The following is a 19883-nucleotide window of genomic DNA, read 5'->3' as shown; positions in this document are numbered from 1 at the left end:
TATGGGGGCTATCCGAAAACGTGGACCGATATTGCCCATTTTCAATACCAAACAAACCTTACCTATAGAGAATATTTGAGGAAAATTTCAATCCTCTATCTATCTCGTTCCGTTCGGACTCTATCGTGCTTTCAACAGACAGACGGACGGACAGACATGGCTAGATCGTCTTAGAATTTAATAAGGACCCATAATATATATACTTTTGTGCGTCTATGACCAATATTTCGATGTGTTACAAACAGAATGACAAAATCAATCCCCATATTTTTTGATGGTGGGTATAAAAATACGATTTTTTAAATATTTTATAATTTAATTATATATGGATAATCATCGTACTTATTCGGGTTTCAGTTCGTCATTTTCTTTTTCAGTAATTCTATTGAGAATCACATATTAAACTTAAACATTTCAACACTTAGCAAATTGTAATGCATTTTCTGCCCCCGCTACATTTGTAAATATCAGCTATTTATCTCACCATTATTGAGAAATTGATTATAGGAATTTCAAGAGCAGACATCATAGTATATTTCTTGTAATGTTTGAGTTAGACGAAATTTACTTATGTTTGTAATGTGTTTTAATATTCCCAAAATTAAATTGTTTTTCTGCTGTAGTCAACCGTCGGTTGATAATATCAGCAATGATTGTTATTATTGTATTTTTCTCCTTTATGTTGATTCTATTATTAAAATCCAGAGAAACAATGTAATATTGGGAATATTAACACACATTACAAACATAAGTAAATTTTGTCTAACTCAAACATTACAAGAAATATACTATGACATCTGCGCTTGCAATTCCCATAATCAATTTCCCAACGCACTAGGCACTAACTCGAAATTTTTTCGCGTCGAAAATTTTTAAAAGCACTAAAAACATTGCTAAAAGCACTAAGTTGACAACGCTGCTAGCGAAGAACTCTGGATCGGAGTATAGACTACCCTATAGACTAGACTATAGACAAGACTTTAAACTAGATAACATACAAGACTATAGACTCGAATTTAGACTAACCTATACTATAGACTATACTACAAACTATAGATGCATATATTATATAGTATAACCAGATATAGTATGTTGTTACCAACCAATTAATAACAAAATAAACAACTACAAGTTAGAGTGCTATATTCGGCTATGCCGAATCTTAAATACCCTCTACCAGCAAGCTAGTTTTTATTAAAACCCATTTAACTATCAAATTCTTAGATAACTTGACAAAATTTTTGTTTCCGTAGTGAGGGTACTAACACTTATGCATATGTAGAACTAATTTTCATTAGGTTCATAAAATTTTATATTAATAGGTCAGTTGCAAACATTTTAATATAATGATTTATCTATACACAAACATACTCATGTCGAATTTTATCTGGATATAATCATTTAATAATGAATAATTCCTTAATAGTCTGATTTTTTTGTTTGAGCGGAAAAAAATTAATGTTATAAAACTTACATTTCTAAGCAACTTTTTTTCTACGACTTTGTTAGATTTCAGACGTTAGATTTTCAGTTCCAAACCCTTCTATTTTATAAATTGGCTAGCTATACCCAATGTGCTTTGCTACCCTAAAAGCAATGTAAATAAAAACAAGTTAGAGTGTTATATTCGGCTGAGCCGAATCTTAAATACCCTCCACCAGCTACTTTTATATTAATACTTTTTAATTGATCAAATATTTGTAGAAATAAGTTTTCTCATGCATTAAATAGAAAAACCCCAAGATTTAAATAGTAGAGTCCGACCGAACTCAAAATTTCGTTCGGTACCGAACACCGAACTTCGGTAAATTTTAAAGTTCGGCCGAACCCGAACTTTGTGCGGTTTTCAAAGTTCGGTGAACACGAACTTTTTTAAATGAAAAATAATACTTTTTTATTTTTGGTTTTTAAACGATTTATTGACAATGATATAATTATCTGTAAGAGCACGCTGAGAAAAAACATGTTGTGATAACAATGTTCTAAGAGTAACGTATTATGATTAAAATTATGATTGTAGTCTAAACATATTATCGTTATTGTAACAATTTTAAAATATCATATGATTAAATACCGTCAAAATATTTCATCATGTTATCAGTTTCTGGTTAACAGAACGGTTAAAAAGACGTTTTGTACCTATGTATATCCGAAATTTATTGTACAGCCAGGATGTCTGATAACTTCTGTAAACAGATTTTCAGCATTTTTAAAACTTTTTGATGATATAAAAATATGATAGAAAAAACATTTATAAAAAGTTCGGCGTTCGGTGTTCGGTCAAAATTTCGCCGAATACCGAACATTGACCGAACCTCACTTTTTACCGAACTCCTAACCCGTACCCGAACGTTCGGTCGGACACAATTAAATAGCTTAAATCTGTTACAATTCCAAAATTTATTGAACAGTACATTTTCTTTTATAATGCAACTAGTTAAATACCGTTAAAGTGCTTTTGGAGGCAGGACCTAGTATGGGAGATATGACCAATTATAGACCGATCGTAAAAAAATTCTTTAAGCTAAATTTCTGTACATAAAAGCTATATTTCAGTCATATTTTGTACCGCACCCATGTTATGGACCGAACGTGAAAAAATCTTGAAATACAATTTTGTATACCAAACTAATATTTGTGCCAAATTTTGTATCAATTATTATTTGGTAATGGGTAATGGGCTTTTAAGAGATTTTCGAAAAAGGACCTTGTATGGGAGCTATGACCAATTATGTATATAAAGACAAAATTTCAAAATTCTGTATCTATATCATTATTTAGTAATGAATATTGTGCATTTCAGTGATTTTCTGGAGGGGACCTTGTATGAGAGCTATGACCAAATATGGACCGATCGTAAAACAATTTTATAGTGTAATTTATGTATATAAGAGCAATATTTGTGCTAAATGTATGGATATCAATATTTGTAATGATTTGCGGGAGGGAACCTTGTATGGGAGCTATGACCAATTATGGACCGATCGGAAAAAAAAAATCACAGTAATACTTCTGTGCATATGGGCAATACCTTTTCCAAATTTCATATGGATATCTTAATTTAGTAAAGAGTGCGTTTAAGTGATTTTCGGGAGGGGAACTTGTATGGGAGCTATGACCAATTATGGACCGATCGAAAAAAACGTTCACAGTAATAATTTCTGTGCATATGAGCAATACTTATTCCAAATTTTATATGGATATCTTAATTTAGTAATGAGTTATGTGCATTTAAGTGATTATCGGGAGGGGGTCCTTTTGTGGGAGCTATGTCCAATTATAGACCCATCCAGAAATTTTTTTCTCGCAATGAATTCCATTGACATAAGATTCCAAGTTGTAAAATTTTGTGAAGATATCAGCATTCTGACGGAAGTTATTAACAAAAAACTCATTTTCCAGGAATATGTATTTATGTATGGGAGGTATATGAAATTATGGACCGCTTCTGGCAATTTTCAGCAGGAATCGAGATACTGTGTAGAAACGAATGTATGGTGACTTTCATGAAATTATCTTGCATAGTTTTCGAGAAAATTACATCAGAATGTATAAAAAATGCTTATTTTTGTCGGAGTTGTTATAAATTTTGATTCACAACTTTTCCCTATGTGAACCGATTTTGCTCATTTTCAACACCAAACTGTACCGGATAATAATGAATATTTTTGCTGAATATCGTTAATTTCCATTGCTTCATTTTAACGTGAGCGTGTTTTACACAGACAGACAGACGGACGGACAGACGGACATAGCTAAATCGACTCAGAATTTCATAAGGACCAAGAATATATATACTTTGTTGGGTCTCAGATGAATATTTCTTGGTGTTACACACGGAATGACAAACTTAAAACCACTGATGGTGGTGGAGGGTATAAAAACACTTACGATTTTGAAGATTCTAACTATAATAGTTTTTCAGATATACATTTTTTTACATATTGGGGATACCACTCAAATTAATGTTCGCCAATTTTTCCAAACGTTTATTTAGATTTAATGTAACCTATGAAAAATTTTAACAGTATATTTTCCCAGATGGGAAATGCCTAGGTCCTATTGAAAGTCCGCCAATTTATTACCAAAATGTTCACATTGATGTCAAAGTGTTTTTGCTCTAATAGTCTAGTTTCCCAGACAAAAGACAACGCCAAATTAAGGGTTTTGCAAAATTTAAGAATTTTAGCTCTAATAGTTTCTCAGATATACGAATTTATCTATTTAATTCATATGGGGCGTTCCAAGCCTCCTGATGAAAGTTCGCCCTTTTTCCCCAAAATATTCATATGAATATTAAAGTTCTTCGTGCAAACTTTTAAGATGCTAGCTCTATTAGTTTCCCAGATAAACAAATTTTGTATATTTTATTCATATGGGAGGAGCAATGTCTCCCCATTGCTTGTTCGCCAATTTATTACTCAAAATGTTTACATGAATGTTAAAGTTCTCATGCAAAATTTGAAGATTCTTATAGTTTCCCAGATAAGCGAATTTTTGTATTTAATTTATATGGGACGTACCACGCCCCCTACTGCTAGTCCGCCTCTTTTTCATTAAATAATAATATTGACACTATAGTGGTTCCGACAAAATTTGAGGTCTCTATCTGTTATATTTTCTCAGATATACTGATTTAATATTTTCTTCATATGAAAGGGTGCCACGCCACTAAAGGTATTCTGCCCATTTTGTCCAAAAATATTCTTATGGATGTCAAAGTTGCCCATACAAAATTTGAGGACTCTATCTCTTGCAGTTTCTGAGATATGCAACTTTAAATACTAATTTTTAATGTGGGCACGTCGCCCACTTGAAATTTTGAAGTAAAAAGTAGTCTATAATTCTTCCAGACATATAGTAAGCTGCCGTTTAGCTGTATATAAAGTTCAAACAAACAAAAATACATACACACATTCATTTTTATATAAATGGATGGGGGTGCCACGCCATCTATTGCTAGTCCTCCAGTTTTTCCACCAAATAATCATATGTCAAAATTGTTCACAAAAAATTTGAGGACTTTAGTTGTACCATGTTCCGAGATATTCTACTTTGAAGAAGTGGGCGTGGCACCCCTCCCACTTGTAATTTCAAAATATATATATTTTTTTTATATTTTATATACATATATAGTTACTGTAAACATTTTCATGTTCAAGGTAATTATAAATATGAGTATGATTCACTGGAACATAATTATTTTTACAACAACTAAATAATGTTAACAAAGAAAACATATTGGCCCATAATCATCGTCAAACACTAAAGTCGGTTCTTTTTAAAAACAACTTTAATATTTAAACCTGTTACTAACTGTTTCTTAACTATAGTGGAAATTAATAATACTTTTAAGTTGAGCCAGTGGGTGCTTAGTAAAATGTTTGAAATTTTGCATACAAACTGGTATAAATAAGTGGCATCTCTGCACAATTGATGCAATAAAAGAACCAAGAAATAAACAAAATATAAATTGTTATTTTATTTATTTATTTATTTACTCAATATAGCAATACAAAGCCTTAAAGGCCAAAATATAAATATGTATTACTTAGTAATAAAAACCCTGAGTTTATAAAAGGACTTAAAACTAATAATTAAAAGTTACAATCCAAATCACATAATTGGCTCCCCAGCCATAAGTTCAAATTTCTAAATTAAATAATATAGAAAACGTAAGTAGGTCCCAATCAGCAGTACCACGAATAAGCATACGGTAAGTAATAAAATCAATCATTAAAAAAAAAAAATTGATAATAAGGAGGTGAAATCTTAGTCTTACTTACTACTACAAGTGAGTCAAACTGGCAAAATAAAGTTGAAGTTTAAGACGAAAGACATTGTTTGTGTGAGAGAAAATACGTAGTTCAAGAGGCAAACAATTCCATCACCGAGCAATCCTCACCACAAATGACCTTTCAAAATGGAGTCTAGAAATTCTGGGAATATGAACTTGCGGATTCCTAGAAGACCGCAAGAATACAAATTTATTATATAAAGTTAAAGGAAAACCATTTCTGATAACGTTATAAAAAAAATTTAGATTACGACATTTTACAAAGTCACTAAAAGAAAGCCCAAGAAATTGTTGTACATATGAGGATATATGATCCCTACACTTGACATTATAAACAAATCTAACAATAGTATTAAGAATACGTCTCAATCTAGTCAAAGTAACCACAGAAGAACCAGATACAACCTCAAGACAGTAAATAATATGAGGCATGAGAAGTGCATGAGCAAGTTTTTGTCTAATACAGAGAGGTAGATATATATTAGTAGCATAAATTTTACGTAGAATACGCCAAACCTTACCAGACATGAAGTCAACATGATATTTAAAAGACAGATGATCATCAAGAAACACACCCAAACACCTATGTCGAATAACATTTTCAATTAATACATTCCCAATATAGAAGTTTATATCAGCAGTAAGGTGGTCAGAACCAAAAATTATTGCCTTAGTTTTAGTAGGGTTAATAGCAAGAGAATTATTAACTGTCCACTGTAAAACACGATCAAGAACATTGTTGACATCAATTGTAAAAGAATTAGATCTAGTACGATCACCCTTAAATTATAAAAAGACATCATCAGCATACATAAATGTTGTACAGGATTCAGAATTAGTATGTAAATAGAGATCATTAACATATAAGATAAATAATAAAGGACCTAAAACGGAACCCTGCGGAACACCAGAATAAAGATTACACGTACTTGATTTAATTCCTTTGATGTCAACAAATTGAGATCGACCACACAGATATGAGTTAATTAATTTACACGCAGAAGTAGAGAATCCAAATTCAGCTCTGAGCTTTTTAATTAAGGTAACGTGGCACACAGAATTAAAAGCCTTAGATAAATCTAGGGAGACCAAAGCATTTACTTTATTGACATTCATACTTTCCCTTATAGACTCAGTAAGAGAAAGTAAGAGTGACGTAGTGCTAAAACCACGCCGGAATGCATATTGCGATTCATAAATATTACCAATGACCGAGTGAAGCATCTGACTGTTAATGAGATGCTCAACAACTTTAGACAACGCTGGTAAAATAGAGATAGGTCTAAGATCATCAGGATTATTCACAGTTTTAGATTTAGGAATGGGTACAACACGTGCAGTTTTCCAAGAGACCGGAAATCTGGATGTTAAGAAAATGTAATTAATCAAATCAAGTAATAATATAGAAACATGAGGAAAAATAAGTTTTAGAAATCTGACAGGAATACAATCAGGACCAATTGAACCAGACTTCACCTTACTCAGGGCCTCAGCAACTTCTAATTCATCCACACAGCGGAATGAAAAAGTGTTATTATAATTATGAACATTATCAAGATTATATTCAACATTATTATTAGAATCATGACCTCCTGCAAAAAATTCATTTAAACTATCAACATCACCATACCATGTCATATTATTACTATCTCCAGCACATCCCGAATTCCGTAGAACACGCCACGAAGTCTACAGTACATCCTCCAGTTTTCAATAGAACGATCAGACCGATATGTAGCATAAGCCATATCTCTTAAAGATCCACAGATATAGCATGAGAATTCATCCAAGAATCACAATTAACCCAGATACGCTTCTTTACAATCGGAACATATGCAAAAAGGTCAGCAACAAGAGATGAGAAATAGTCACACTTAACATCAACACAAGTAGAGTTAAGTAACGGATCACAATTAAAATTAGAAAGACATGAAAATATTCCGTTCCAATCTATGTTGTTATAGTCCCTATATTCAATATATTTTCTATGTGATGTGGTATTAAAATTGAAAGAACCAAATATTAGGGCATGATCCGATATTGATGGGCACTGAACCTGGTGAGAAACGACATTACAAGAGGCATCACTAAGCAAAAAGTAATCCAGCAAGGACGTAGAATCATTAGCTACATCATAGTGAGTTGGTCTAGAGTTATGCATTATAGACAGATTAGAGCGAACACAAAAAGATCTCATAATACAAGATCTAGAAATGTTAAAGAGATTACAATTAAAATCACCAGTTACAATAATATTTAAATATTTTGAAAAGAGGCTACGATGACAATCATCAAAAACACTAAGATCACCACCAGGAAGGTATACAACTCCAAATAATATTTTCATATTAGCAAAATACAATTCAATAAAAAGAGATTCACACATCCCAGCAACAAACCCCCTAAAAACTGATTTAAATCTTAGCATATTAGAAACAAATATCCCTACACCACCACCTCTAGAAGGACGATCATTCCTACAAAAAACATAGCCAGGAATATTAATAGCACGGTCAGAAACAGTTACATCAAGCCAACTCTCAGAAATTGCAAATATGTCAAATGTAGAACCAATGATTAATGACTTATGACTTAATCTCATCCAATTTAATAGAATTAGAAGAAGGTCTGATACTTCTGCAATTCAAATGACCAATCTTAAGTTTGTTACCATATCCTTGCATAACGTTATCAATATAAGTGTTACTGCTAACAATAGGACCCATATTTTCACTAAAAGACATCAAAGATAAATAAAAACAGTATAGCGGGGAACCAAAATATGTCAAATGAATGTACAAAATTCATAATATTAATAAACAATTTCATAATAAATTAACTATTCAATACCAACATAAACATTCAGCTGGTTATTAGAAAATGAGATCAAGAAATAACATCTAATTAATCTTAAATTGATTCAAATGTAGCAAAATAGAATTTTCAAATCAGAAAAGCACTAAAATCTAATATATATAAGAAAAAAAGAAGAGAAAAAGTTAATTAATAATATCCCAATTACATATATATAAATTCATTCCGGCAACATTGCATAAAAATTGAAACAAATTATACCAATAATCAATCGATTCCAAAAAAACAGGGTAGCCAACATTGAAACGTATAAGTGAAAAAGAATAATGATGGCGTTACTTTTAAGCAATAATTGAATTAAAAATTCCAAAAATATAAAAGTTAAATTCTAATTGGATAAAAACCAGCAACAGTGCATGTGTAAAAAAATCATATAAATAAGAATTTACTCAAAATTCCATTCTACAAGAAGTTCATAAGTATATATGTAAATGGGATAAGTACATGGATTTAAAGTTAAAATTTAAGTGAGAATCTAGTGTAATGAAGTTTACAGAGAAAAAATAAGTAAAATTCATATACAAACATTACATTAGATTCTAAGTTAAATAAAAATTAAAATAAAATGTGTGTAAATATACTTAAGTACAAATATCAGTTCAGCAGAGTAAGAACATCAGCAGCACCCATCTTCAGCAATTCTGCACAGCCACAAGCATCACGCCCAATTGTTGTATTATTATGCAAAGTAAGTTTAGCAAACGGCTTAACAGCATTAACAAGTTTATATTTATTAATCAATTTGCTCTGACGCAATTTTAGGCACATAGCATTCAGTTTACCCGCAGCAGGAGAATAATGCTTGTTCAGAAAGATTCGTCGATTAAGTAAATTATTCGGTATTTTTGGATCTGTGACAAAATCTGATGCCTTGAGAGGTTGAGTCTTTATGGTTTTAAAGTATTCGTTCATAATACTGTCTCTTATAAAAATGGAATTAAATTTGACAAGAACAGATTTTTTATTGTTAATATAAACAGCCTGATTAATATCCTGTATCGTAACTTGGATTTCATAAAAACTAGCCAAGTTAATGATAGTATCAGCAAGATTAACAATACAATCCGGTAAGCCACTAACAATAATATCAGATCTATTGAATCTTTTATACAACGAATTATTTTCAGCCTCCAAGGCAGACAGTCTAATATCTGTATTAGTTTCAACCCGGCGTATTGAATTGTTACAATCAACAATTTCAGATTTCAACTCTCTCACACACGAAGACAGTTCTTTTTTTAATGTCAGAAACTACATCAGTAAAAGATTGCTTAATAAAATCACGGTCATCATTCCCTTTGGCAATAAACTCATCAAACTTAGAACTCAACCCATCAAATTTGGCATTCAGATTGGTTATTTCACCACGTAAACCACCAGCAGACATATTACCCTTACATGGCGAGCATATGTAAGACATGGACTTGACTTCATTAATTTTAGCCATTTCTTCATCAGAAATTTTTGCACAAGATGCATGTATCCACAATGAACAGATGTTGCATAAAATGCTAGATTGACTGCCTATGCAGAGATTACAAACGCCACACTTATGCACTTTCTTACCCGGAGCCATTAGAAGAGTATAATTGTTGTTATATTTATATGTATGTATGTAAGTATATTAGATACACAAAATGGCGCTAAAAAAGTCTTCAAAAATATATACAGCAACAGTAGTAACAACAATGCAACAGCAGCCTCCACAGGAAATAAGTTGAACCAAAAACGTAAGTATACCACAAAATAAAATTTCAGGTGATTCATATAAGAATTCACAAAATTCTTATAGAGTATTATTAATTGCAATGTAAAGTATTCTCCTTGTTAAGTCAATAACAAATTACAGCAGCAGCAACAAAATGTAACAGCAACCATAACCAGGAAAAAATACCACCAAGAAATTAAGGCAAAGAATATCACGACAGCAAAAATTCCAGGTATTCCTAGAAATATAGCACCTTCTTTACAGAGTTATTAACTTTTTACATTTAATACATTTTTCTTCTTAGTTTAAATAATAAAAGAAATAAAAATTAACCAGCTGATGTAAAAAAACGCGTTCACTCAAGCATAGCGTTGCCATTAATTCATTAACATTTTGAAGAAAAATAAACTTATTAAAAATGGCGTTGCTATTTTATCAAGCCTATATCTAGGCTTGCCAGACGTACTGTTTTCAGCAGTACGCGTACTTTTTTTTAGTAATTGTACTTTTAACTGCATAACCCCTAAAGAAGTACGCAAATGTACTTCTTTTTAGTATTTGTACTTCTTTTTGTACTTTTTTTTTTGTATTTTACCATAATTTTATAGGTATAAATATGACCACAGACAATTATTCTACTTATAGAATCGCTATTTAAGGACTTAATAGATAATTCCCATCCATTGGATATGAGGTTTGAATGTCTTTGTCATGTATTAAATAATACATTTATTAAAAATGCTTTAAAGTTATTAACATATGATTTAGACATCAATGTAATGAAAGTTTTTAATGAATTTTCGAAATAAAAAAATTAGAAATCTGAAGGACATGTTTGAATGTTAAAATGGTCTGTAATGCTCCGTCATGTACCATTCGATGACTTTATCCATCCCCGCTAAGGAACGATTTAAAGAAAAACGATCCTGCCATTCTAATTTTTCGTAAGTGAAGTATCTGAGGAAGTTGGAAGAAAGTTATTGACTTGTAATAATTGATATGTTTTAAATAAAAAAGAGCTAAATGACAAATTTGAATATCAGAATAAGATTGTATGGGTTTTTAGAACGTTTTTCTATCAACAATATATCAGTTCGAGTTCTCGGTAATTTGTAACAATTTGTTACTATATTCCGTTCGTGTACTTTACAAAATTTGCAACGAGAGAGTATGAGAATGATAAATATGACAGACAGTTCGTTGATAGAGACAAACCAAACAAAACAAAAACCAAACAAAACAAAAATTTGGTGAATTCGAAATTTTTTAAAGAAAAAATATAAATTAATAACACACGAATATTAAAAAATTATTTGTAAATAGATTAATTATAAATTTATTTGTCATAAATGAGTTTTCAATTGAGTTTGTTGTGAAACCAATATCAATATAGCGTTTTTAGAACAATTTAATTGAAATTTTTTAAAAACAAACAATTGTACTTTTTTCTACTTAATTGTACTGCTTTTTTAACTACGATGTACGTTTTTTGTTGATTTCAAATCTGGCAAGCCTACCTATATCGCAAAAAAACTCATCAGCGTCCAGCTCAAATGGGCTGAAGTTCCTTAAACATGCAACTTAGACTTTCTTTCTTCACACAAATATTCGATAAAACCAAAACAATTATTATTTTTCAACACTTTATCCATAATTTATAAAAAAAATAACATAATTCATACAACGTTTGTTTTTGGTATGTTTTTTTGTAACTTTTTTTGTAACTTTTGATAAATGACAAACAGCTGATAGAGTTAAAGTGATGTTAACTTTGTTAAAAACAATTTCAGCTTGTTTTTAGTATAAAACTGACTTTAGCCGAAAAAGTAAGCTTTTTTATATATATTTTTTAACATTTTTTTAGAAAATGTAATTTAACTAATTCAGTAAAATTTATTTTGATTTCGATACATATTTTTAAACGAAATTTTGATCACATTGGATCGTAATATGATCAAGTATAACAATGTTATGATAAATAGAAAAATATTATGATCAAATATTTCCATCAGCGTTGCCGTTTTGGGCTTTTCCTACCAAAGTATACTTTTTTGATGACTATAATTATGGCCCATTATGTTATCTATATCCTTTTATAACCATTATATGTTATGTTATATAACCATTGTATGTTATATTGTTATAAATAACCATTATATCAGTGTTGCCATTTTAGCACTTTCAGTGCTACATTTAGCATTTTGCATCGTGAAAATGCATTGAATTTTTTTAAAATTATGCTAAATGCTTTTTAGCATAATTTGCTTGATAAAAAAAATTAAAAAATATTTCTATGTTTTCTATAAAAAACAAAGTATAGTATAACTGATAAAAATATTATTGAAAATCAGTGGTTGGATATTGCAAAACAACATTATGACAAAAATCAATGTATATAATTTTGAAAATTTTTGTATTGTCATTACTCGTTTCACCATTTTCTAATGCCGAACTTGAAGGGCTTTTTATATCAAAGGTTAAAATTAAAATTCGAAATCGTATTTAAGCTGAATGTTTATGTTCAATAATACAAATTCGAAAAGAATTGAAATGTTGTTTATGAATATATAAAAAATTATATTACAAATAAAATACGATCTTTTGAAAAATATCAAAATGAGCATTACGCACGCATGCACTACATCATCAGTATTTTAATAAAAACTAGAAAAAACAAACATTTATATTGTTTTGTAAGATTAAAAAATTTTAGCACTTTTTTTTCATACGTAGAACATTTTAGCACTTAGTTTTTCAAGTTTTAGTATATTTTGAAATTCATTTGCTGGCAACACTGGTTGTTATATGTCTGCTGATACAACAACAAATGAATTCAACAACACATTTACTCATACAGATTATTTTTTTGTATGTGTTTTTTACGCGACAATGAAATAAGTTGAAATAATTCTCATTTGGTTTATAACATTAAATATATAAGTATTTCAGTTTGTATAAAATAATGTAGTTATATTTTTGTGAAGCAAATTGAAATTTGCGAATTGTGTTAAGTATTGTAAGCAGTGTTGCCACAACAAAATTTTTTTTTCTAGCCAAAATTCGAATAAAATATAACCAAATTGAGAAAAAAGTAAACAAAATTATTTTTATTTGTTTCATGCTTACATTTGGACATTAAAATAACAAATTCATTTTCTGAAGTGGAACTATGTTAAATTTCGTCGCTAAACTGGCAGGGCTCTCAGATGTGGCGATTTCTCGCCAAACGTGGCGATTTTTCATTGCCTTTGGCGACCAAAATTTTCAATTGGCGACGTGGCGAGTTTTTGACGATTTACAGGCTAGTTGGCGATTTATTTGGCTATTTTTTAACAAATTACTTTTATTTTTTTGAAATACCTTTTTTAACACTTAAATTTAATAACATAACATTATACATCTCTGGTATCCCTCATATATTATGTTATTATTACATAGTGAATGACACAATTAATGACAACAAGTAAATCAGTTCATATTTATGGGTTATAACCACAGATATAACCAGATTTGTCAGAACTGACGTTTGTAAAAAGCGATTATCAGCTGAGCTTACCCCCATAATATGAAAGAAAGAAAAAATATCACATATACGCACACTAATGTGAAAAAAATATCAACCATATACTACCTTTTTTAACATGTGTTCAAAAATAAATAAATAAATAAACACAAAATTTATTGAAAAATTTTCACAATTTTTTATTTTTTTTTGTTTATTTATAAAAAAAATAACAAAAATGAACTCCAACGAAGTTGTACCTTGTGGAAAAATGGTAAGTAATATCTGCAAATAAAGAAAAATACATTTTAATACGTTGTATTTGTAATAATATTAATTCTTTGTTTTTTTGCAAGAAATTTTTTAATATCTGGAAATTTTCTAATTGTTGGCTACTGACCTGGAAGCTAATGGACGAATTGGACCAAATGTCTCCTGGATCAGCGGTAAGTACCCTCAAGTGCCTGAAAATAAAACAAAAAAACAAAAATCATTATTAACAAAGTTTTTCTCTTTTCGTTTAAGGGTACACTATGGACAAAATTTTACAAATTTTGTCAAGGCTACTGACCTGAAGCTAATGGACGAATTGGACCAAATCTCTCCTGGATCAGCGGTAAGTACCCTCAAGTGCCTGAAAATAAAACAAAAAAACAAAAATCATTATTAACAAAGTTTTTCTCTTTTCGTTTAAGGGTACACTATGGACAAAATTTTACAAATTTTGTCAAGGCTACTGACCTGAAGCTAATGGACGAATTGGACCAAATGTCTCCTGGATCAGCGGTAAGTACCCTCAAGTGCCTGAAAATAAAACAAAAAAACAAAAATCATTATTAACAAAGTTTTTCTCTTTTCGTTTAAGGGTACACTATGGACAAAATTTTACAAATTTTGTCAAGGCTACTGACCTGAAGCTAATGGACGAATTGGACCAAATCTCTCCTGGATCAGCGGTAAGTACCCTCAAGTGCCTGAAAATAAAACAAAAAAACAAAAATCATTATTAACAAAGTTTTTCTCTTTTCGTTTAAGGGTACACTATGGACAAAATTTTACAAATTTTGTCAAGGCTACTGACCTGAAGCTAATGGACGAATTGGACCAAATGTCTCCTGGATCAGCGGTAAGTACCCTCAAGTGCCTGAAAATAAAACAAAAAAACAAAAATCATTATTAACAAAGTTTTTCTCTTTTCGTTTAAGGGTACACTATGGACAAAATTTTACAAATTTTGTCAAGGCTACTGACCTGAAGCTAATGGACGAATTGGACCAAATCTCTCCTGGATCAGCGGTAAGTACCCTCAAGTGCCTGAAAATAAAACAAAAAAACAAAAATCATTATTAACAAAGTTTTTCTCTTTTCGTTTAAGGGTACACTATGGACAAAATTTTACAAATTTTGTCAAGGCTACTGACCTGAAGCTAATGGACGAATTGGACCAAATGTCTCCTGGATCAGCGGTAAGTACCCTCAAGTGCCTGAAAATAAAACAAAAAAACAAAAATCATTATTAACAAAGTTTTTCTCTTTTCGTTTAAGGGTACACTATGGACAAAATTTTACAAATTTTGTCAAGGCTACTGACCTGAAGCTAATGGACGAATTGGACCAAATCTCTCCTGGATCAGCGGTAAGTACCCTCAAGTGCCTGAAAATAAAACAAAAAAACAAAAATCATTATTAACAAAGTTTTTCTCTTTTCGTTTAAGGGTACACTATGGACAAAATTTTACAAATTTTGTCAAGGCTACTGACCTGAAGCTAATGGACGAATTGGACCAAATGTCTCCTGGATCAGCGGTAAGTACCCTCAAGTGCCTGAAAATAAAACAAAAAAACAAAAATCATTATTAACAAAGTTTTTCTCTTTTCGTTTAAGGGTACACTATGGACAAAATTTTACAAATTTTGTCAAGGCTACTGACCTGAAGCTAATGGACGAATTGGACCAAATGTCTCCTGGATCAGCGGTAAGTACCCTCAAGTGCCTGAAAATAAAACAAAAAAACAAAAATCATTATTAACAAAGTTTTTCTCTTTTCGTTTAAGGGTACACTATGGACAAAATTTTACAAATTTTGTCAAGGCTACTGACCTGAAGCTAATGGACGAATTGGACCAAATGTCTCCTGGATCAGCGGTAAGTACCCTCAAGTGCCTGAAAATAAAACAAAAAAACAAAAATCATTATTAACAAAGTTTTTCTCTTTTCGTTTAAGGGTACACTATGGACAAAATTTTACAAATTTTGTCAAGGCTACTGACCTGAAGCTAATGGACGAATTGGACCAAATGTCTCCTGGATCAGCGGTAAGTACCCTCAAGTGCCTGAAAATAAAACAAAAAAACAAAAATCATTATTAACAAAGTTTTTCTCTTTTCGTTTAAGGGTACACTATGGACAAAATTTTACAAATTTTGTCAAGGCTACTGACCTGAAGCTAATGGACGAATTGGACCAAATCTCTCCTGGATCAGCGGTAAGTACCCTCAAGTGCCTGAAAATAAAACAAAAAAACAAAAATCATTATTAACAAAGTTTTTCTCTTTTCGTTTAAGGGTACACTATGGACAAAATTTTACAAATTTTGTCAAGGCTACTGACCTGAAGCTAATGGACGAATTGGACCAAATGTCTCCTGGATCAGCGGTAAGTACCCTCAAGTGCCTGAAAATAAAACAAAAAAACAAAAATCATTATTAACAAAGTTTTTCTCTTTTCGTTTAAGGGTACACTATGGACAAAATTTTACAAATTTTGTCAAGGCTACTGACCTGAAGCTAATGGACGAATTGGACCAAATCTCTCCTGGATCAGCGGTAAGTACCCTCAAGTGCCTGAAAATAAAACAAAAAAACAAAAATCATTATTAACAAAGTTTTTCTCTTTTCGTTTAAGGGTACACTATGGACAAAATTTTACAAATTTTGTCAAGGCTACTGACCTGAAGCTAATGGACGAATTGGACCAAATCTCTCCTGGATCAGCGGTAAGTACCCTCAAGTGCCTGAAAATAAAACAAAAAAACAAAAATCATTATTAACAAAGTTTTTCTCTTTTCGTTTAAGGGTACACTATGGACAAAATTTTACAAATTTTGTCAAGGCTACTGACCTGAAGCTAATGGACGAATTGGACCAAATGTCTCCTGGATCAGCGGTAAGTACCCTCAAGTGCCTGAAAATAAAACAAAAAAACAAAAATCATTATTAACAAAGTTTTTCTCTTTTCGTTTAAGGGTACACTATGGACAAAATTTTACAAATTTTGTCAAGGCTACTGACCTGAAGCTAATGGACGAATTGGACCAAATCTCTCCTGGATCAGCGGTAAGTACCCTCAAGTGCCTGAAAATAAAACAAAAAAACAAAAATCATTATTAACAAAGTTTTTCTCTTTTCGTTTAAGGGTACACTATGGACAAAATTTTACAAATTTTGTCAAGGCTACTGACCTGAAGCTAATGGACGAATTGGACCAAATCTCTCCTGGATCAGCGGTAAGTACCCTCAAGTGCCTGAAAATAAAACAAAAAAACAAAAATCATTATTAACAAAGTTTTTCTCTTTTCGTTTAAGGGTACACTATGGACAAAATTTTACAAATTTTGTCAAGGCTACTGACCTGAAGCTAATGGACGAATTGGACCAAATGTCTCCTGGATCAGCGGTAAGTACCCTCAAGTGCCTGAAAATAAAACAAAAAAACAAAAATCATTATTAACAAAGTTTTTCTCTTTTCGTTTAAGGGTACACTATGGACAAAATTTTACAAATTTTGTCAAGGCTACTGACCTGAAGCTAATGGACGAATTGGACCAAATCTCTCCTGGATCAGCGGTAAGTACCCTCAAGTGCCTGAAAATAAAACAAAAAAACAAAAATCATTATTAACAAAGTTTTTCTCTTTTCGTTTAAGGGTACACTATGGACAAAATTTTACAAATTTTGTCAAGGCTACTGACCTGAAGCTAATGGACGAATTGGACCAAATGTCTCCTGGATCAGCGGTAAGTACCCTCAAGTGCCTGAAAATAAAACAAAAAAACAAAAATCATTATTAACAAAGTTTTTCTCTTTTCGTTTAAGGGTACACTATGGACAAAATTTTACAAATTTTGTCAAGGCTACTGACCTGAAGCTAATGGACGAATTGGACCAAATCTCTCCTGGATCAGCGGTAAGTACCCTCAAGTGCCTGAAAATAAAACAAAAAAACAAAAATCATTATTAACAAAGTTTTTCTCTTTTCGTTTAAGGGTACACTATGGACAAAATTTTACAAATTTTGTCAAGGCTACTGACCTGAAGCTAATGGACGAATTGGACCAAATGTCTCCTGGATCAGCGGTAAGTACCCTCAAGTGCCTGAAAATAAAACAAAAAAACAAAAATCATTATTAACAAAGTTTTTCTCTTTTCGTTTAAGGGTACACTATGGACAAAATTTTACAAATTTTGTCAAGGCTACTGACCTGAAGCTAATGGACGAATTGGACCAAATCTCTCCTGGATCAGCGGTAAGTACCCTCAAGTGCCTGAAAATAAAACAAAAAAACAAAAATCATTATTAACAAAGTTTTTCTCTTTTCGTTTAAGGGTACACTATGGACAAAATTTTACAAATTTTGTCAAGGCTACTGACCTGAAGCTAATGGACGAATTGGACCAAATCTCTCCTGGATCAGCGGTAAGTACCCTCAAGTGCCTGAAAATAAAACAAAAAAACAAAAATCATTATTAACAAAGTTTTTCTCTTTTCGTTTAAGGGTACACTATGGACAAAATTTTACAAATTTTGTCAAGGCTACTGACCTGAAGCTAATGGACGAATTGGACCAAATGTCTCCTGGATCAGCGGTAAGTACCCTCAAGTGCCTGAAAATAAAACAAAAAAACAAAAATCATTATTAACAAAGTTTTTCTCTTTTCGTTTAAGGGTACACTATGGACAAAATTTTACAAATTTTGTCAAGGCTACTGACCTGAAGCTAATGGACGAATTGGACCAAATCTCTCCTGGATCAGCGGTAAGTACCCTCAAGTGCCTGAAAATAAAACAAAAAAACAAAAATCATTATTAACAAAGTTTTTCTCTTTTCGTTTAAGGGTACACTATGGACAAAATTTTACAAATTTTGTCAAGGCTACTGACCTGAAGCTAATGGACCAATTGGACCAAATCATGCACGGAGTTCACTGAAATGGAAGCCATAAATATATTAAAATTTATAATTTTCAAATGTGTTACAATGTTCGGTTTAATAAACTTACAATTAGTAATTGTAATTGTCAATTACAGTAATGATTACCAGTTTTTATTTTGTTGGATGATTTTTTATCGACCTTTTCTGGTCTAGATCCGTCATGTTCTGTATTAAACAGCATCACCTCAAGTAGGTTGTGGTTCTTCACCACGCATGATGGTCTTGAGTAAGTTTATGCTAGAAATGCTGACGCATTTTATATTCGCTGTACTTACTCCTGGATTACAGTAAAACAAAGTTATAACCAAGATTCTTTTGGAAAATAATGTTTTTAATAGCTCATACTACAATACTACAATGTTGATTTTAATTCAAAATAATTATATATAGTATAAAAGTATATGTACACAAAACCTCTTAAACATTCAATATATAAATGATATAAACAAATTGCAAATGCAAAAAATAAAATATATTAAAGATATTACATTTTTAGAAAGATTGGTGAATGTATTTCGTGTAGTGGAAGTTTTTGTGAATTATGTTGGGTTTAAGTACTTTATATACATACATTTCATACACATTGAACTAAATTATAATAATGTATTGTTAATACCAGGTGTTATGTTTGTTAGTGTTATTGTGTTAGCAAGCAAATTAGATGTGTGAGAAATAAATGTAATCCAATACCAAATAATTGAAATGAAATTATGTAAAAATATATGCAAAATAATGATTAATAAAATTAATTAAAAAAATATATACAAAATATTAAAATAAAAAGCATCT

At 31.0% G+C, this 19883-nt stretch overlaps 1 protein-coding gene and 1 long non-coding RNA gene across 25 annotated transcripts; one reads left to right on the top strand and one right to left on the bottom strand.

Moving 5' to 3' along the window:
* Nucleotides 1–10258: 10258 nt before the first annotated feature.
* LOC119607587 lies at nucleotides 10259–19170 on the top strand. Of its 24 annotated transcripts, none has more exons than XM_037961557.1 (32): nucleotides 10259–10401; nucleotides 10521–10611; nucleotides 14136–14155; nucleotides 14238–14327; nucleotides 14407–14497; nucleotides 14557–14667; nucleotides 14727–14837; nucleotides 14897–15007; nucleotides 15067–15177; nucleotides 15237–15347; nucleotides 15407–15517; nucleotides 15577–15687; nucleotides 15747–15857; nucleotides 15917–16027; nucleotides 16087–16197; nucleotides 16257–16367; nucleotides 16427–16537; nucleotides 16597–16707; nucleotides 16767–16877; nucleotides 16937–17047; nucleotides 17107–17217; nucleotides 17277–17387; nucleotides 17447–17557; nucleotides 17617–17727; nucleotides 17787–17897; nucleotides 17957–18067; nucleotides 18127–18237; nucleotides 18297–18407; nucleotides 18467–18577; nucleotides 18637–18747; nucleotides 18807–18917; nucleotides 18977–19170. In XM_037961557.1, exons 5-32 carry the CDS (start codon nucleotides 14462–14464, stop codon nucleotides 19088–19090), a joined length of 3036 nt encoding a protein of 1011 aa, XP_037817485.1. In that variant the 5' UTR covers nucleotides 10259–10401; nucleotides 10521–10611; nucleotides 14136–14155; nucleotides 14238–14327; nucleotides 14407–14461; the 3' UTR covers nucleotides 19091–19170. The 24 variants fall into 24 exon arrangements, 22 of the variants coding, with proteins under 22 accessions (XP_037817485.1, XP_037817479.1, XP_037817480.1 ...); XM_037961551.1 differs by having other exon boundaries at nucleotides 14387–14497; XM_037961552.1 differs by having other exon boundaries at nucleotides 10265–10401; nucleotides 10524–10611; nucleotides 14387–14497.
* On the bottom strand, nucleotides 14057–14872 carry LOC119607590. The gene is made up of 4 exons (XR_005231741.1): nucleotides 14793–14872; nucleotides 14623–14685; nucleotides 14282–14345; nucleotides 14057–14166 (listed from the first exon to the last, which is right to left on the bottom strand). It is a non-coding gene; the product is annotated as an uncharacterized LOC119607590 (long non-coding RNA).
* Nucleotides 19171–19883: the final 713 nt, after the last annotated feature.

Source organism: Lucilia sericata, unplaced genomic scaffold, assembly GCF_015586225.1.
Source record: "Lucilia sericata isolate MDLA Ls3-8-SP2 unplaced genomic scaffold, ASM1558622v1 Contig000712F_arrow, whole genome shotgun sequence".
NCBI classification, from domain to species: Eukaryota; Metazoa; Arthropoda; class Insecta; order Diptera; family Calliphoridae; genus Lucilia; species Lucilia sericata.
Note: the sequence above shows the minus strand (reverse complement) of the source record. Positions and strands in the feature narration are given on the sequence as shown.

Coding starts and splice junctions, on each gene's coding strand:
- LOC119607587 (XM_037961550.1), top strand. CDS start 14,120: ATGAACTCCAACGAAGTTGTACCTTGTGGAAAAATG. Junction 14,838..14,896: donor AAATCTCTCCTGGATCAGCG/GTAAGTACCCTC, acceptor TTATTAACAAAG/TTTTTCTCTTTTCGTTTAAG. Junction 17,898..17,956: donor AAATGTCTCCTGGATCAGCG/GTAAGTACCCTC, acceptor TTATTAACAAAG/TTTTTCTCTTTTCGTTTAAG.